Source organism: Salarias fasciatus, chromosome 12 (genome assembly GCF_902148845.1).
Source record: "Salarias fasciatus chromosome 12, fSalaFa1.1, whole genome shotgun sequence".
NCBI lineage: Eukaryota > Metazoa > Chordata > Actinopteri > Blenniiformes > Blenniidae > Salarias > Salarias fasciatus.
Window position 1 is genome coordinate 20,666,787 of NC_043756.1, and position 19,754 is coordinate 20,686,540.

The 19,754-nt window shown below is 40.6% G+C and overlaps 3 protein-coding genes across 4 annotated transcripts; 1 reads left to right on the forward strand and 2 right to left on the reverse strand.

Moving 5' to 3' along the window:
- Positions 1–42: 42 nt before the first annotated feature.
- Positions 43–6,469, reverse strand: LOC115398538 (uncharacterized). The gene is made up of 5 exons (XM_030105353.1): positions 6,338–6,469; positions 4,342–4,707; positions 2,477–2,785; positions 2,095–2,199; positions 43–2,016 (listed from the first exon to the last, which is right to left on the reverse strand). Exons 1-5 carry the CDS (start codon positions 6,381–6,383, stop codon positions 1,955–1,957), a joined length of 888 nt encoding a protein of 295 aa, XP_029961213.1. The 5' UTR covers positions 6,384–6,469; the 3' UTR covers positions 43–1,954.
- A 1,253-nt stretch (positions 6,470–7,722) lies between these two features.
- Positions 7,723–14,782, reverse strand: LOC115397788 (cell division cycle protein 20 homolog B-like). The gene is made up of 9 exons (XM_030104246.1): positions 14,768–14,782; positions 13,981–14,152; positions 12,535–12,648; positions 11,710–11,921; positions 11,446–11,540; positions 11,050–11,278; positions 10,311–10,436; positions 10,104–10,227; positions 7,723–8,297 (listed from the first exon to the last, which is right to left on the reverse strand). The coding sequence occupies exons 1-9, from the start codon at positions 14,780–14,782 to the stop codon at positions 8,200–8,202; spliced, it is 1,185 nt and encodes a 394-aa protein (XP_029960106.1). The 3' UTR covers positions 7,723–8,199.
- Positions 14,783–15,643: 861 nt separating this feature from the next.
- On the forward strand, positions 15,644–17,397 carry gpx8 (glutathione peroxidase 8 (putative)). 2 transcript variants are annotated; one of them, XM_030104859.1, is made up of 3 exons: positions 15,644–15,901; positions 16,063–16,321; positions 17,128–17,397. In XM_030104859.1, the coding sequence occupies exons 1-3, from the start codon at positions 15,701–15,703 to the stop codon at positions 17,289–17,291; spliced, it is 624 nt and encodes a 207-aa protein (XP_029960719.1). In that variant the 5' UTR covers positions 15,644–15,700; the 3' UTR covers positions 17,292–17,397. The 2 variants fall into 2 exon arrangements, with proteins under 2 accessions (XP_029960719.1, XP_029960720.1); XM_030104860.1 differs by having other exon boundaries at positions 15,644–15,898; positions 16,060–16,321.
- Positions 17,398–19,754: the final 2,357 nt, after the last annotated feature.

Consider the following 19,754-nt stretch of genomic DNA (forward strand, 5'->3'; position numbering starts at 1 on the left):
ATAGTGTGTTTAAACAATTAGAAAAAAATAAAACTCATTAAGTCATTGATTAAAAACCTTTATTGAATGCAAAATGTTTCTTGCAGTACATTCCTGCTGCTGAGTTTAGTGTTAACAGAGGAAGCAGCATGTGTTTTAGTCTTTTAAATATACGACAGACCCCCCAAAAATTGAACGATTGAGAACATCAAAGTCAGAGTCAGAGTCAATACTCTCCTGTTTATACGACTGCTAATGTCTCAGCAGCAAATATAATGAATGTAGAGCATTTCTTCCAAAGTGGTTAGTGTGCTTTGACTCGCCTGAGAGGAATAAAATACACTTTCAAGAAAAGTACCAAAACGTATAAAAAATATTGAAAAAATAGAAAAAAAGTGCAAAGTATGAACACTTCATTCAGCTTCTTCATTATGACAACACTTTCAGAGTAACCAAAGTCAGATGTCAGCAGAGCCCATGAAACCGGCTCAATGCAGGCTGGTTTTAGAGCATATGCTGAGTTTTTGGTTACAATGTGTGATGACTGGCAATGAGAACATGCTGCTGGACCAACGTCATCAGGCTGGATCAGCAGCTAAACCAGACATCAGACACCAAACAGCAGCATCAACCAGAACATGACAGGTGCTGGTCTGTGCTGATGAATCCAGCAGGGTACGGCACTACATTCACATTTACTTTCTCATCTCAAGTCATTAAAAGTTAAACAATAACTGGATTTTTGCAACTATTTCTTACAGCTAATTCATTCAGCGTATGAAAAACATAGAGGCTTCATTCATTCTTAGCTGCAGTCATTTTCAGTTGCAAATCCTCCTTCTTCAGGTGAAGAACAAAGAGATTAGTAAAAATCAACAATAATACATTGTGCTTTTGAAAAGGGCATCATAGGAATAATCACATAATGTTGAATAAAGCTTCAACTGTAAATTGACAATCTGATCATCAATGTGTCGCTTCACTGCTTCATGACATTCGCTTCTATATTAATATTATACAAATAACTACATAAGAAACTCAAGCACTTTCGGGCAGTTCTAGTAAGACATGCAGATATGACACATATGGTCCAAGCACTATCCTGCCGTCATTTGTACTTCAGATACTGTGGGTAAGATCTATTAAATATGCATTCCATAGCAAGATCGGTCTGAATACCTGAGCTAAGAATGTAGTGTAAAGAAATCTTAACATTTGGAAATGAGACTATAAATCTGAACACGCTGCTGCTGTTGAGGCTCAGGATTTACATTAACACTGTACACTCCAGTATCCGGTGTTTATGGTCTCAATTCACAGTTTCAATGCAGATCATAATTGTATTAGCATCACCACAATGTGGTTTAAGCCTCCGCCAAGAAAGTGATGTTGAGACTTTTCTCAGATGCTTCAGCAAAAACGGGATGGGTTGGGAACATGGGTCTGTCCTGTGAAGAACAAACATGACACTGAAGGCTTTGACTGTGCAGCAGCAGCAGCACTATCCAGAAAACGGACTACTGAAAGTAAGACAATAACTTAAAAAAACAAAACAAGGAACGACAGCAGTTTTCTAACGTAACTCCAACCTCCTCCAAGCTTCAAAACACGTCTTGTTTTTTAGCTCACAGGATGACTGGATGACGAATGAAGCAGTGAAGCTGGACACGTGGACGCTCGTCAGATTAATGTCAGATGAGCTGTTTGGTCAGATCTTCAAACACCTGTTTTCCTTAAGCTGACCAGTATGTTCAGTTCAGTATTTTCAGCCCTCTTTCATCTGGAATATAATCACCATGTGCAAGATACGTATTGCTCACCTTCGTAAACAAGTCATGGCATCATGAGTCAAGTTTTTAAGGGAAAGAAAAAAGATTAAATAGCTTATTCCTGTGGCAAAGGCTTATCAGGGATATTACTGCTGAAGATGTAAGCATGTTTCCTCCTTTTATCTGATGGGGGATAAGATCCACAGCTATTCCTCAGTTGTGAGCACTGCAGAGATCTCATGATCTGGTTCCAGGCAGTCGTCTGCAACTGGAAAAAGAATGTTATTTTAGGGTGATTTCAGAATATGCATCGTTTTGGTTTTTACACCCCAAGAAGCCCACTTGCCTTTTTTGAATATGTGATAGAGAACCCAGAGAGGAGGAGCCAGAGAGGCCAGTTTGAGCAGCTTCAACAAGAAGCAGAGGAGTTTTTTCCAATCATGACAGCCACCTAATGAGGAAAACACACACATGCACACACACATAGAAAGAGATTAACACGGACTTTAAAATCATAATCATCACATTAACCTTTCTCATTATTTCTTAGCCAATAAATTGTTGACATGTAGGTCGAAATCTTTGCTAATTGTTCAGTTTTCATGTTGATTCTTTAATGGAACTGTTTATGATGTGAATTTCTACGAGAAACATTTCTGTTCTTTCTCATTGCTTCTGTAATTGCGATGAGTTACATACATGACAGATCATCTCCAGAAGTATTCTACCTGTTTTGACTTGCAAGGTTGTGGGCTCATCTTGAAGGATTATTTCTTCACCGGTACGGCTGTCAGGTCGAACAACAAAGGCAGCAATGGCCACAGAGTACTCTGTACAAGACGTCAGGTTGGAGACATCGATGTTCATGAGGGCAGAGCCGCCGGGGTAGGAGTAAAGGAGTGTTTCACAGGTGTTGGTGCAGACTGTTAGGTTGTAGCCGTGTGGTGTCATCTGCATAAAGCTGGAGACGTTCCAGCTGAGATTCAGACGATGAGCTCCCACTGAGCTCACTGTCACTGACTGTGGAGAAACAGGACCTGCCAGATGAGCAAGTCAGAGATATTATATCAGCCTTTTGGAGTTCAATGCCAAGAGCTCACAGAGATAAGACTCACAAACCAGAAAACCAGATTTTCCTTTTCAGGAAGTCATTGAGTGAGGGAGGTTTAGGTAGATCCCAGACAGACTGACAGAGACCTTCATTTGGCCACATGAATAAAAGTTGCTTCAAAGGTTTTGGTAAAGCAGAAATTCAACTGAAAATAAAACTGAAACCCTTTTATGCTGTCGGAATGTGAGCGGTTTGTCTACTAAAGCCACAGCAATTAAAAAAAGTGTCAAACATCAACAATGAAAATGGATTACTGGTGAGAACATAAATTAAGACTGTAACTTCGAGCAATTAATGGGTGCGCACTGATTATATTACTAATAGTGACAGCAAATAACACTTGAACTTCTGTCCACTGTGTTTCAAGGTAAATGACCTGCTGGAAAGTCTTCTCTGCAGAGGCAGGTGTGACTGGTAATCCTCGGTTCTTCTGAAAACCATAGGAAGTCATCTGTCTTTTGCATTTCCAATCATGGTCAGACTATGAGTCACCGTTTAAATTTGACACATCAGAACTCCAGATAGAACTAAGTATCATATAAAACAAACCATGAACAATGCAACCTGTTTTCAACCATGCATTAGTTTAGTCGGTTAACTAAAAACTAATAAAGAAAATTACTTCACACAGACATCAAGATGCTTCTTATGTGGTTTCAAAGCAGTTCATTTTGTGTTTGCTCTTAAATTTCTGACATGGATTAACTGAATGTCAACTGATGATAAAATCAACCCACTTTGCTTCCTCTCCAGCTCACACTGAGACAACGAGTCATTCGAAGTGGAGTCCGACCTGCTGTTTGGGGAGTGTTGAACTGATGGTTGAACAACAGTTGTTTATGTGGCATCATTAAAACTCCAAACTAATCACACTCACACAGAGTAATCTCATGACTTCTCACACCACATAAGAATTTTACTGATGATCACTGAGTAGAAACAGGAAGAAAATAGGACGATGACTTATGGGAAGTTTGAATTGTTGTTCTTGATCATTTCATGTGTGCTCGTCTTTATTTTTAATGGTTTTACATGAAAACCTTGCATTTTCACTATTTTTGCATTTTAATGTATGAATTTGACATGAAACTCTCAGAAACAAAATAATGTTTTAAGAAAAATAAATATGTATTTCCAAAGTTTAAACCTTCACTATGAATGTTTCTCAAAAATTACAGCTTGCTGGGAACTACCATCCCGGTTCTCCTAACAAATTCTGCTTCTTGTGGGGTTTTTTTCCTCTCACGTCCAATCTTGTTTCCTTCCTGATAAATTCTTCTGACATTTACTTTTTGAATTGTGGAAAAACTCCACCAGCAGCTGCTCCTCAAAGAAATATCTCGAAGCTGAAGTCAACATTTGGCAGCCCCGTGTATCGAAAGCATAACAGAAGTGGGAGCGTCTGTTTTGTTGTTGCTTTGCATCATTCAGTTGTCTGTCCAGTTTCTACCTTTGAGGTATTGATAATGCAGCTTGACTGACCTTGACAGAGAGCCATGTGTGGCTCATTGCACAGACGAGGAAGCAGCTTCTGGTCTTTCTTCAGCATCGCCTCCAAGCTGGCGCAGCGGCCTTCGTAGTTATTGTTGTACCACTGTTTGTAGCCCAGTTCCTCGCCGCTCACCCACTTCCAGCTGCTGCCGAGGCTCTGGCGCTGCAAACCCAGCCAAAAGCTGGCTTTGCTTGAAGCTGTGGCGGTGCGGACAGTGAAGTACTGCTCCTCTGTGCTCAGGACAGCCAGATCCACGTAGTGCTTCTGACAGAACTCCCGAGCTTCGGTCCATGGCATTGGTGTTTGGACACGGATGTAATCTGTTGTGATCTGGCCCTCTGTTAAGCCCAGGCTTACTGCATGGTGATGAGAGAAAATGAGAAGAATTAATAAATTAATCGACCTGTGGTAGCTTGTTTTACCAAGTCTTTAAAGTCTAGGTCATAAAAAATACTAAAACATAAGGACAAGTTCAACACCAATTTTGAACTTTGTATTCCGGTGCAAAATACAAGAAAGTGTATCTTTCAATAGTGCTCCAACTAAAAATGCAACAATGACTCAGCTTCGGCATCTGACCAGTCGTCTCACAGGCCGACTGGATCATGTGGTGTCCCAGTTTTGGCCCACGAACCATACATTTGACAGAGCTTTAGGCTTCATCTGACATGACCTGAAACATTGACAGTATATAAAGGTGGAGGACCTGACTGGGTCAGATTAAACTTCATGGCACACCTTCATAAAAATGAATGGAAAGCAAGTATGTGATTAAACGTTAATATGTGGAAATTTACTCAGATTTTTAATTTATATATATAATTAAAGCACACACCCTGTGTTTAATATGTCACATGTCTCACTGATCATTCAAAGTGGTGTTTTTCTGGGGCAGAACTGAGCACCAAACATGACGGGCACACTCTCCCTCCTGTCAGAGGCACGTGGCTCCAAAAGGGGGTGGAATCAAATTTTTATGCTCAAAACTTGTCCTTAACATTTTTGTGTGTGTGTTCTCTGCAGATTGCATTTTTCTGCTGATTGTCTAATAGATGAAATCAATCGTTCCTCCACTTCAGTTTTTATGGAATGTTTGTCCGTGGTTGTACCCTGTCTAATGTTTTGGGTACATTAAGTCTGCAAACTTGAGACATTAACAGGCAGTGAATTCAGGAAGAGGCAGAGCTACAGAGCAGCGTGGCCAGAGTGGGAGCGGCTGCAGGAGGAGAAATGAGGAAACGCAGCAACTCTATACCTAATATTTTAACGCTTAAAACTTTATCCATGTAAACAACATTGGATTTTTTAATATATAAGTTTAGAACAATGATGCTATATTGTCAATTTTAATATATGGTCTTACATGAAAGTAAAAATAAAGACCAGAGAACTCATGAAATTCAAAACTAAAACAGCTGCAATCAAACCAACCACGAGAAGATTCAAAACTACCACAAATAAATTCAAAATAACTAAATTTAGCGCAACTAAAAAGAGATGAAACAGACTAAAGTATTAAGATACTTTGGATGTGAACTGCAGTTGAACTTGTAACATAATAACAACGTCATTGTACGATCGTTTCCATTTCCACCTCATGGTATACTACAGGTGAAATCACTCTAATCAACTGAGGATCTTGTTCATTTACAGGCTGCTCAGGAGCTTTTCCACATTAAAGAAGTTTTGCTGTCTCTTAATATAAACAGACATCCTGAAGCTTGGCATGCTGACTTTCAGGCCTGATTAGAATCGATCATTCTAAAGGAATGACGAATGAGATCAGAGCCAGAGCGCCATCTTTTTAAGCACTTTAACTTTGTATCTAACCACTTCTTTTTCCAGATGTATTAACTTTCCCAGATAAAAAGCTCCCATTAGATGACATCACCTTTTTTTGGTACTTTGCATTGCAATAGTATTTCACCATGTCATTACATCTGCAACTAGTTTCATATTTTAAAATAGAGTTTTGGTGATATTTACCCAGTACAGCAAGCCACAGCAGAGTCTTTCCCTCATGAGGAAGCATGCAGCATATTCCGTGTGTTTCCCTGTGTTTTAGAGAAACTGCCAATCCTCCCTCTGCTTCTCATCTGGCCAAAGCTTCACTTCCTTGGAAAATTTAAATATGGGCTGAGAAAATGGGAGTGTCCACAGTCGGATGTTCATCTGCACCAGGAAGTTTTGCTGAACTCATTTTTAAAATAATCATAGCATCACGTTCAAAAAATGTGACCAGTTGTTTGTCTGATCAAACTGCCAGTATTTACAGCTATTGTTTGATTAAGTATAATTTCAGCCTGTGTTTGATAATTTCCTATTTTCTTGTGTTGGAGTGACTTTGCAGGTGGAAGGGAATTGGATGTGGATGAAGGAGTTGAGCTTTTATACAAGGTACTAAAAATACTGGGAAATAACTCCACCCTGCAGTCTATTTTAAGAAAAAGAGATCTGTTTAATGATTAGTGTTTGAGTGCACTTTACACGTTTGAACTCGGACCCTGGTAAGTTATTAGAACAAACAGCGCTTAGACATCTGTGCAAAATATGCAAGAAAAAGAGGAAAAGCCGCTGAATGATTGGGCCCACTTGATCTCTTCCTGTGCATTATCCGGACTGAATGTGAAAGACAAGGGTTTAATTCCAAACAGTTCAGGTGTTTGGAGAAACTCTTCCAGTACTGCACATATTTGCAGCATCTTCAACACGCCTGAGAACATGTTGAGGCGTCGTGGAGCCAGTTTATCCGGCTGAGCTGTTGGTTCGCTGATGATGCAATGGTTTTTCTGTCTCACTGGCAAACTATTAATTTAAAGAGGATTGAAAGTTAGATTTGCAGCAGGAAATTCACAAAAAGACAAGTTGTTGGAGGCTTTTTATCTTTCTATGATGATGCAATTTCTTTCTTTTTTTTTAAGGGCAAGATGGCGGTCAGGCCGGAGTTCACAAAGACCTCTCTTAGGATTCCTCTTGTCTGTCTTTGCAGATGTCTGAGGACACAAACCACACACCAGTGTTGCTTGATGGTTTGATTTACAGCCTTTTATTTGAAAATTTTCACCACAGTATGGTTTAGCATTAAATGCCCTCTGGAGCTCGCTCTGATCATGCACCTGCAGGCAATAATCTTGGTCAGAACTTTGCTCTGCTTCCTGCTGATGTGTAACCAGAGCCAGTGTGCTGTGGCTGATAAATATCTTCCAAAGTAGAGTTTTGAACTTGAGCATATCTGCCAGAGAACATCAACAAGGCGAGGAGGTGTTTTGCACATCCGGTGGTGTTGATAATATCAGTTTTGGTATGTATTTGTTGAAAATGCCCATTAATCCATGAGAACCAGGAACAATAGTTACAACACTTCTTAATTTATTCATGAGACATTCACATCACTGGGTTTTACTCATTACTTTATATGTAAAGAAGTACCAAAACACATTTGACACGCAGTAAGTGGAACATCATAATTTTCACCTGAATGTTTAAGTGAACTTCAACAGATGAAGTCAAAAGTATGAATGAGCTAATAGGACATTGTGTCCAACATTTTAGGGATTTCCTGTGTCAGTATTGACGAAATTGAACCATTTTCTCTTAATCTAACCACCTGTCACAATAATAATGACGCAAACAAAAAAGATCAGTTGAATGTTGTAATCTGAAGCACGCAGGTGTGAACCGGTGGTTGACTGGCTGGAAATTTTGGTTTAGTCAGAACAGACAGGCTGAAGACAGGAAATGTGCAGTTTTTTTTTTCAAGAAAACTAACATAGTTCAGTGTCTGGGGACAAAATATTCAGGTCGATATTCCACCGACACACGACGTCCATCCTGAATCACGTCGACGACTACGGGCCCCAGATGAGGAAGCGCTGATCGGCTCCGGCCGAGAAGATTTGATCGTTGTCAGGGTTTATGGCCAAGTGCAGGACTCGCTGAGAATGACCTGGAATGAAGAGGGATTATTCTGGTTAGGGTTGAAGTTGTGAGATTATTTGTACATGTACGTTTCTGAAAGAGGCAATTCACACATTTGTCAAACAAGTCAAAGTTACTCCCATGGCGGACTGGAATCAATAGAGGAGCAAAGGGCACAGGATCAGGTCATCGGTCCAGGAGTATGAGAGGTTGAATGTGTTTATTTATTTAAAAGAAAAGGCTTTTATTGTAATCAAGCTACTTTCACACAGAGGCCATAGGCCACTTTTCTAAATGTGTTTCTGACAAAGTTTGCCCACTGCAGCCAGAAACCACACTTGCACGCCCATGATTCAAACGGTGTTGCTCTCAGTGTCGTCTGTTCTCTGATTCAATCACAGCTCTGTTTCCAAGAAAAGAAAAGACAGCGGTTTTCTTCCTTTCTGTTGAACAAAGTGAAAGGAGGGTGTTGAAATGGAAAAAAAAAGTTTAAAAAAAAAAAAAAAACTCTTCCACTGACCTACAACCTACTCAACAAAGTGAGAAAATCCAAATGAGTTTCTCACACACACAGAAACCGCGACCACGGCTCTTGCACTCATGGAAAACCTCCGTTGAGGGTCAGACGTGCTGCTCTTCACTTCTCACTCCAGCTGAAACAAGCTTCTCCACCACGGAAACAGAAAACGACCCAGACTCAACATTGTGAAACAAGGCAGCCGCTCTGCAGGCACACTGAGCACGTGTTTGATTTAATCTCACTCTCATGGTCTGACCTGACTGTTCAAACACTGAACTACAGTTTTTAGCTCAATAATCTGTGCAAAGCTTTCACCTGTCAGACTCAGTCTTATAGCTTTCAGGTAATTTCTTGTTAATTTTTGTTTTGCATACAGCACAATTTTACTAAAAACTTTGATCAGAAATCTACCCTGCATTTTTTTTTTCTCAAAAACTACAAGGAACAATGCCTGCTGGGAAATACTCACATTTCCACGCTCAGTTTCAACTTCTTTCTGTTGACCATTCAATCCCTTTCAGAGGTAACTTTAAGTTAATGTTTCCTCATCACTCTGTCGCGGTATTCTCTTGTTGATTGATAAACTAGCCATGTTTTTTTTCTGAATGGCGAAGCTGAAGTCAGCAGTTGGCGGCCCTGAAGGACACTAACTCCTCACTTCAAGACCAAAAAGACAAATTTTAATTTGAGTGAATCAATACTGCCTGCATGAGATCCTTCATCTCCTCTATGAATCTATGGTGACTTCTATATTTCTTCACCTTCTTCAGATCACTTCTTCAGGCTTTCTCTAATTTGTGGAAATTTTATAAATGAATTTACATTTCTTCATTACATTTATTGCAAAAATGTGTGTTGTCCCACCTGAACGATGCATCTCATATGAAGATGATCAATGACATATTTGTTTAATTGTATATTTTTGGATCACTTGTTCAACTGACTACAGGTCCATGTTCAGACATACACTCATCAGTAGATTATAACACATTTCAAGAGTATTAAAAGGTTATAAAGTTTTTCGGGGGGAATAATATCAGATTTTCTCTTTCCAACACATTGCACAACGCTATACAGATTTTTTTTTTTTTTTACAATTTTGTAGGTCTTCCTTTACTCTACAATACTGCAAACGGTTTTAAGTCCCACATCAAATGAAACCACAATGGAGGACTGAACTTCCTGTTTCCATGTTCACTACTACAAACCCAGAACATGAATGAGCCACAAAGTATCGCTTTGAAATAATGACAGTGCAGAAATGCAGATTACTATCACGCCATGGGATGATACATTGTACTATGCAGGCCTCACCCGTGAGCTCATACATGGGGCGGACGGAGGGAAAATCCCAGGTCCAGCCGGTGACCTGATGATGAGGAACTCCATGACCAGTAACCAGATATCTCATCGTCTCAGCCCATCGTAGGGAACAGATCTGTGAATGAAGGCATCAGATGGCGTCCACCAGGGGTTTTTCACATAACACTGTAGAGTTTTTCTGAAATCAGTGAGAGGCACCTGTGAATTTGTGTTTACAGAAGTCACACAAGAACCCGACTGTGTGTCCCAGATTCTCAGCTCTCCGTCTTTCCACCCGCCTCCCGTGGCGATCGCATTTCTCTGCCACGGACACCATCCCATTGCCTGTAGGCCAGCGGAGATGATAATTATGTAATTGCAAAAGACTCCCTCAGGTCTATTATTAAATTCTACGATAGCCGTTACACCCAACCTCATCGGACACAGAGGCAAAGAGACAGGCAGTTTCGGCGGAGTGACACGTCATAGTTGCAACTAAAAAGAACAGAGTGGACTGAAGGAAAATCTAATGAGGACGAGAAAAATGTGACTTTCTTCAGATGAGGATCATTTTTATTATCATTTTAACATAAATGGAAAACAATTTGTTGCAAAAAAAAAAAGGATGGGATGGCGAAGGTTTTGTGATGCATGTGTGCAAAATTAGTGGGAAAATGAGATAATTCTCACACATCCTCCTTACAATGAGAAAGTAACTTCTTTATGAGATTACTAAATTATTTCCAGAATGGAGCAATTAAAAAAAAAAAAAAAATCATTTTTTCCACTTGTGGTAGTTGCGGGGCCACCACCCACCTGCCAAGTTTACCCCAAGTGCCGCTGTAACAATTCTCTTTATTTTACCACTGATTGTAATGCAGCTTGTAATAATAAAACATAAGAATTACAATTAAAAGCAAAAACACTTAAGCTGCGCTATAATGGCAGGTGCACTGACCTTAACGGCACTTGGCTGTCTCATTGTTGTGAGGGGCCGACGTGACCTTTTGACTCCCGTGATGTTACTGTCCCAGACATGAAGGAGACCCCCTGTGGAGCCGCTGGCCAGCCAGTCGTCACCCGGTGACCACTGCAGGCTGCAGATCCCCTCGCTTTGGACAGATGAACCTACCGCCGGTGCAGGCGCCCGAGGATCAAGGTGATGGATATGTCCAAGAACAGAGCCGCTGTTACATCATGGACACCATTACTCCCCAGAAATAATGCTGCATGATGGACTGTATAGATTTTTGCAAAACAACCAGTTTTGCACTCATTAGCTGGGATCTTTTGGGGTTTTTTTTTTTAGTTTGCTTTAAAAAAAAAAAAAAATTAATCAATCAATCAGCAGTACCTGCTGAGTAAATGCTGTTTCCAGGAAAGTGCTCCAACCGCAGTTAGATGTGACACCAAACACCTCGTGGCCTGCTGCTGTTCAACATCCCACAGCTGGGTCAAAGAAACACACCACAAACCGTCATTCTGTTGATTCAAAGTGTCCACGTCCCCTGACTGAGACCACCCACACACAAACACGCTTACACACTTGTATGAATCACAAACCGTCTTTATATTAGTTTCAGAACGTGTGACGGTTTTCTAAATCCCAATTCGCTACCTGCACTTCCCCCCGTCTGGTCCCAACGCACAGCGCAGTGCCGTCCCTGGACCAGCACAGAGACGAGATGGAGTGACAGTGGGACGGTCCTCTGCGTGGACTTGGAGCCAAAAATCCCTCCAGAGCACGAGTTTTTGAATTCCAAAGGTAAACAGAGGAGCTCAGTGCTAACGCAACCATACCATCACAACTGCAGTCCAGAAGATTAGTGTCTAAAAAAAAAGAAAGCAGAACAGGAAAGTTGCCAAAATATTACTAAAATGATATTGATTTTACTGTCATTTTTTAAAATATCATCAATGCAGATTTCACACTTGGTCAGATACGGGTATATCTGTAATGCAGTTCTTTACAACAGCTCTGCCATGACTTCTCCTTTTACAAAGATAGTTGGTCAGTTCAATTTTGGTCCTGTTTACTGGTCAGTTTTGCAAAGTTTTATCATAAGGTTTGTCCAAATTTCACTTTCTCTAGTGTATGGTAGAGTGACTAAAATATTAGACAAACTCCTCAGTATTTTGCAGTTGGTCCCAGCTGGAGTTTCACTAACATACAGTCCATCATCATGGGACTTTTTTTTTCTAGTAGAAAATAATGAGAAATTTCAGAATATTATTTTTTTCTGAATAAATCCAAATCATTTGCTGCCCTGTCCACTCACTCTTGTTCCAAAACTATTACCAAGGCTACTTTAATCAACACAATTTCAAATATGTAAAAAGCGGGTAAGAAAAAGCCCTGATCTCCCTCTGCATCCTGAACTGTTGATGCTTCACAGGACAGTGTGGGCTGAGGAAAATCTACTGAAGCACTTAAATGTCTTACAGTAGTCATTCAGCAGTGATGGTGCTCCAAACTTCATGAGAGTCTTTCCCTGAACGATCTCACTTTGGTTCAGAACAGCAAAAGGCTGAACATGATGTCTTCGCTCATCCGGCCCTGTAAAGACAGCACAACCAAAATGCAAGCTTGAAATTAAAACACTTTTCTTTTTTAAATGATAAATGTTACAATGTTCATACAGCCAACTTTTTTACCAGTTTCTCCGGTTTCTTACTGCCTATCGTTGGGGTAAATCATGCAGTGTTTTCTGCATTGGTAGGAACAAAGGGAGATACATTCTATGACTTCTCATCTATTTTTTATCATACTGTTTATATCCTTTTGTGACTAATGTTCAGATCCTCATTTTGTTTTATTTTTTTTCACTTTCTTAACAAGTGAGTTGTTAAACAGAAATGTGATCACACAAGGTACAAAGTGAAATGTATAAAACATATAAAACGTCAATTAAAAACTCTCGGCAGTGTTTGAGGTGTTAGTGAATAAAATAAAGTCTTATGATCGGTCATCTGATTTATTCCTACTGAGACGTCAGGTAAGATTTACATATAAATGAACTTCTAGTTTTTTGCAGTACCTGCCTGCTGTAGATTTCCACCTTCTTGGACTGCACTCGTCCACACCCATCCCTGGAAAAAATGAGATGAAACATCTCTTGTGTTTGTTAAGTGACGTACAGAATTTCTTCATTCTTTTAAATGTCTTTGAAGCAAGCTGGACACTTTAAAGACACTTCATTTCTGCCTGTCAGTCACTTTTGGTAATAGTAAGGTAATCAGTCCATAAAAGGCCATTTAAAGTCACAAATTCATCAAAAATAACAACACTATCTGAATGCAAAACATGCAAACTCCACACAGGAACTGGGAATAGCAGTGATGGAGGAATATTGACCACCTCACTACTGTGAGACAAAAAGATGAGTATGAAATAAAGAAAGCCTAGGACGACCTGAACTCGTTCCTCTTACTAACCTGTTCAGTTGCATTCTCTGCAGAAGTGAAAGCACACAGTGTGTTTGTTGTTTTGGTTGTTTCACCAGGGGACACACCTGAATCCAGAACTGACTGTGACACTGCAACAGAAAGCCTCCACCATAAAACTGCTGGTAATCCACTGTCTACTAGTTCAGATTTGTTGAAACCTTAATAATAAGAACAAAACAGCAACAACAGGTGTTGTTACCACTGAAGTAAATGTATTTAATTTCATCAGTGAGGTTTATACAAAATCAAAAGGAAACTGCAGAAAACAAAAACTGCAAAAAAATACTGAACTAAAGACACTATAGTGACTCTCTGTTGCCCCTGAATGCAAACAGGTGATATTACCTAAATTCTACAGACAGTCCCTTTAAGTTTGGATCAGATATTCTGGTGTCTGTGATCAGTCCTGTTTTGCTTCTGCAGGGTGCTGTGTTTTAGTTACCTGGAGGGTTTCCCAGCGATGAGTCCAGTTCCAGCCTCTGGCAGACTGTGTCAAACTCAAAGCTGGGCTCACACTGCCCCCCAGTGGCCACCGGTGTACTTGCAGAAGCGCTCCGCCTGATGATCCGCCTCCTGAAGCGTTTGTATGAAACTTGAGGAGAAACGTTTTCCTCCTTTGAAATAGAAAAAACATAAATGAATAAATGTTAGTATGAAAGTACACATTTTTTTCACATTTTTTATATTCACCAAAAAACTTTTAAATCCTTATAACATCATAATAATCACAATGTGAAGTAAAAACATTCTAAAATGTTCTGTCTTCGACTTGAACTGTTTTGAATTTTTTTTTTTAGGAAGAATATTATTTTATTCATTTCTCAAATGCAAATAAATAATATTGTGTCTATATTAGGTAAACATTTGAGATGTTTTAAAGGGCACAAGGTCATTTTGTTGATTCAAGGCCTTAATGTTGCTACTGGGTAACTGGATGGTGGTTAAAATGCTGCTAACTGGTTTCAGAGTGGTTGCTGTGATATTGAATATCGATACTCCTTACCTACTGCATTGTTGTGTTGTTCCAGATCTCTGTGAACCCTGGATGAAGCCACAGTGTGTGCAACTCAATCCAAACTCATCCCACAATCAAAACAGAAACATGTCACAACCAAAATCTCCAATACGACAGGCGGTTTCACAATTAGGCTTTATATCCATACACACCTAACTGGATCATCTTTTCTTCTTTGATACCAATTAATCAACTGGAGCCAACCCCAGCTGACTATGGCCAAACACATTCTAACAGGAAAAGAACAAACTCAGTGTGACTTAGAACCATGAATTAACCAGAAATGCATGTTTTGGATGGTAAGAAGAAGTCAGACTGAAAAAATCGGAGATGTGCACTCAGAGAGAATGTGCAAACTCCATTTAAAAAAAAAACCTGCATGCATAGGGAGATTATGCAAACTCTTAAAGAAAAGTCCCGTCCCGCACTTGAAGATCACAGACAAGTCAGGGAACAGTTACTCTGTTTTTTTTTTTGTTTTTTTTTTTTTGTACACCAGAGTAGTTAGACTATCTGGAATCGCAAAGTAGTGTGAAATGCAAGTTTATTTTTACCGGACTACTGAGAGACGCATGGGAAGAACATGCAACTTCTCATAAAAATGTCCAACCAAGACTCAACTAACCCACACACTTCGTAAAGAGCTGACAATGCTGTCAACTACAATACTGTGTTGACACTTTATTAATTAAATAAAGAAATTATACAAGTTCCATGCAATAGACAGCTTTTAAAAATGGGAGCTCATTGATTTTTTTTTTTTTTTTTTTTACTGCTGAAGGAGTGCTGCTTTCACATTTAATAAATACATTATTTGCCTTGACATCAAACTCCTTAATCCAGGGGTGTCGAGTTCACTTTATGTTAAAGAAGAAGAAATTTCCTAAAATATCAGTGTTTTCTTTAAAATGTTTACATTCCACGGACAAAGATTGGAGCCTCTTGCGGGTCGGTTTTGGCCCACGGGCCTTATGTTTGACATCCCTGCTCTGATCTTTGTTTTTAAACTCGTGTAACTTGAGGTTCTCTTATGTTTTGAGGCCGTGGAGCTCCCTCCTCCTCCTCCTCCGGGCGGACCTCCTCCCTCCGCCCCGGGACCGCAGGACTCCCCGCCCCGGCCGCTGCAGCTCGCTCGTCCCCCTCCAAGATGGAGGCTTTAGGGGGCTACCCCACCCGGTCCTCCAGCCCGAAAGCCAGGAAGCTGGGGGTCCTCCTGAGCATGACGGTCGGCGTGGGGTGTCTGTTCCTCCTGCAGACGCAGCTGGTGAAGCCGAAGGACTTCTACTCTTTCGAGGTGAAGGACGCGAAGGGGCGCACGGTGTCTCTAGAGAAGTACCGGGGGAAGGTCGGTCCACATCACCACGTCTCCGCTCTCTTCCGCCTCAAACGCGTCCAAACTCTTGTCTAACTCCCTGCTAAGTCGAGTTTCTTTACTAAACTGTGATTTTATGTCACGTTTTCCGGGAGCATTCCCCCCTCCCGGCCGCCCCTCTCTCCCTCCTCCAGGCGTCTCTGGTTGTAAACGTGGCGAGTCGCAGCGAGCAGACGGAGGCCAACTACCGGGCTCTGCAGGAGCTCCACCGGGAGCTGGGCACCTCGCACTTCAACGTGCTGGCCTTCCCCTGCGGACAGTTCGGGGACACCGAGACCGGCAGCAGCCGGGACATCGAGGCCTTCGCCAAGGCCACGTACGGAACCACCTTCCCCTTTTTCAGCAAGATCAAAATCATGGGCTCCGAGGCAGAGCCCGCCTTCAAGTTCCTCACAGGTGAGCGGAGGGTCACCTTTGACCTCCCCATCTGACCTGCAGCCACAAGTCTGCACCTAAAGTAAAAAGAGTCAAGCGAGGGAGCGTGATATTGCAACAAAATGTGTTATTTAACGCAACAAATTAACTTGTTGATGAAATCATCAGGAAAAAGGATACAAAGTTACATTACCTTAACAAACTGAGAGTTAAAAGATATAGATTTAATTGTTTTTGTTTAAATTAGTGCTTTGCTGGGAACTGAAGATTTTTTTAAACTTTCAAGAGAGCAAGACAGACAGAGATGGAAAATCTTCTGTCAGGTCCTTGTTTTTGTACATCCATTTTCAGTTTACGTATGTCAATAGCAATGTCTTTAATGTGAAATTACAAGAAAACTGGCTTTAAACTAAAACTAATAGTTCAGATCAGGGCTGCCAAACTCATTTTAGTTCACTGGGGCCACATACCCCCGACTGCATCTTTACCAGCCGGACCTGTTGAATAGTGCCAGAAAAACCTTTAAATTGAAGCGTTTCTTTGTTGTAGTGTAGCATATATATGATAAAAATGTGTGTGTTTTTGCATTGAACATTTCTCAGTGATATCACACATCAGACAAGACAGTGGCCTGCAGACTTTAAGATGCCACTACCCTGTTTAATATATCTCAATAAACTGTCTCTATTGTGGTTTCAGTGCTGTTCATCTCCTCCAAGCCGCTCTTACACTGTATTTTCAGTGTCACCAAGGGTTGTGATGTAAAATTTGGATCAATGAAAGCAAAATGTGTCTTTATCATCTGCACTGTGTTCTTTGTTTCTCAGATTCTGTACAGAAAGTTCCAAAGTGGAACTTCTGGAAGTTTCTGGTGAATCCAGAGGGGAAGGTGGAGCGATTCTGGCGAGCGGACGAGCCTATGGAGAAGATCCGACAGGACGCCACGGCGCTGGTGCGAGAAATCATCATAAAGAAGCGCGTGGAGCTATGACGGCGGAGAGCGCTGCTGCACTCTGTGCATCCTGAACTTTGGGAGCCGGGCGCCACTTCGCTGTAGAACAGCGTCTAACAGTGAGTGCAGGTGGGACACATCTTGCTCCAGAAAAAAAAAAAACACAGGAAGACCACTGAGTGCCAGTCACAAAGTCAAGGAATGATCGGGATTGAAGGCGGGTCATGATGTGTGTGTGTGTGTGTGTGTAAAAAAAAAAATTAGAGTTGTGTGAGTGCGGGACCCATCTTGTGGTTACAGACATTCCTCATGGTGACCATCGCTGAAGGACTGACCAGCCTATTCTTCTGGTTTAAACTCTCACTTTGCTTGATTTTTTTCCCAGCTGTACCATCTGAGTTTTCCCCAACTGTGGGATGAATTAAAGAAAATGAAATCTATTCTTTTTAGGATTTCCATCAAAAACAATGTCTGGAGCGCCACTCAAGCTCACTGTGACTGATTTAAGCACTACGAACTGTGCCACATTTATCCAACAATAAATTTATTCCAGCATGATCTGAAGGATGAAACGAGTTTCCAATATTTTGTTCCAGTTTCTTATGGCATCCTTAACTAATCCTCTCAGGATATTGACAACATTTTCTGTGTTTGTGGGAGGTTTCCTCAATCTGAATGCTTCTTGATCTTGTAAATTTATGTTAAAAAAAAAAAAAAAGAAAGAAATATTCAGTTGTTTTAGATGTGCAACACAACTTGCTGTGATCAGCTGCTGGTGTGGGTTGAATGGACAGCCGGGGGGCAGAAGCAGGTAAGCTGGCACTCAAAGAATCAACCAGCTAACAAGACACTGCCTCCCAGACATCCACAATGATCTGCTTTGCTGTGGGATTTCTATTGCGACCATGTAGTGACGAACTGCTGTTGGTGTCTAAAAATAGTATATTATCTACAGTGTTGGACTAAAAGTCTGTTTGTGTACATCACACCTGCAGTTATTCAGTTAAAAATGTATGGTTTAGTGGCTTACATTACACGTTACATGTGGCATTGTACTGAAAGAAAATACTGGTAAATTTGTCTGGTGAGCTGCTGCTATGGAGCCGGGAGAAATCAACAGTCTGCGAGCCTGCCACTTACCTGTCAATCAAAAAAGGAAAGGGGCAGACTAAAATAGTGCAACAACCGAAAAAAAGAAAACCTTGTTACAGCACAGGAGTCTGCTAGAGTGATAGGATGACCTCTGGGGGGGATCATCTATCATCCATTCAGCTCAGTGAAAAATAATTATATCTGTCCTAAAAATAAATATTTAAATTATATTAAATTATGTCGGTTAGCTTACATCTGTTATTTAATTATATTTATCCTAAATTTATATTTGAATTATATTTAATTTTTCTGTGTATGGTTGGGCTTTGTAAATTTTCACGTCACTGTGTGATAACATGAGATGAGGCATCAATGACATTTGATTTGTAACTGTAGATAGCATTTCTAAATTTGCAAAAGATTAATGAAACACAATAGATGTATGACGATAGATATCTACTTGCATTTTAAAGCTGCCTTTGAATGATCAGGACTCTATGGCTGTAGCTCTGTCACTTCACGTGACTCACTTTCCTTCTTTCTGTATGAAGGTGTCATTTAGAACTTTCCTGACTGAGGAATTTGCAACAATGTATCATTTTAAATGACGTCATCATCTAATTTGACCCAGATATGCAAATGAGCCTCTATACAAATTAGAAGATGACTTCATCTAGAAGGTTCCTAAGTGAGGAGTTGATAACAATGTGTCAGTTTTAAAGCTCTTTTTTTGCAAAACGCAATGAAGTGCCTCATATTTAATTTATTCATTAAGCAAATGTAAATATTAACATTATTTCACATTATGCACTTTAATTCAAATCATTTTGACACTAATACAACTCACCATTCAGTTCAATTCAGCACCAACAAGGTTCATTCTATCTTTGCACAAACTTCATATCAGCTCAGATGGACTTCACAGGAGGAAGTTTGCTTGGGGCCGACTTGACTGTGTCCCAGTTTCAGTTAGGTAAAAGTTATTTTCACAGTGCGGTCAGGTGTCACTGTTAGAGCAGCAGAGCAGTGTGAGCTGGCTAAAAGAAACGGTCAGCTAACATTACACTGCCACCCCACCAGTCACGCTTCTCAGAGGATCAGATTTATCGACACTGCAGGCTGTAAAAGTGGACGTTTTCTTTAATGGCAGGTTTGCGGCCGTGAGGAGTCAAACAGCACAGCCAGCAGGGTAACACTGCCCCACTGTCACCTCCAGCTCACACACTCAGAAAGACATCTGGCACTTCACACTGATTTTAGGCAGATTCTTCTTTTTTTTCCTCTTACCTTGAAGGGACGCTGTCTTCTCCTTCCAAGAAGATTTTTCACCATCGTCCTGAACACAAAAGCAGACATGAAATCTGTAAGTTTCAAACATTGTAGAAAAGCTTTTGCATGAAAATGCTCCCA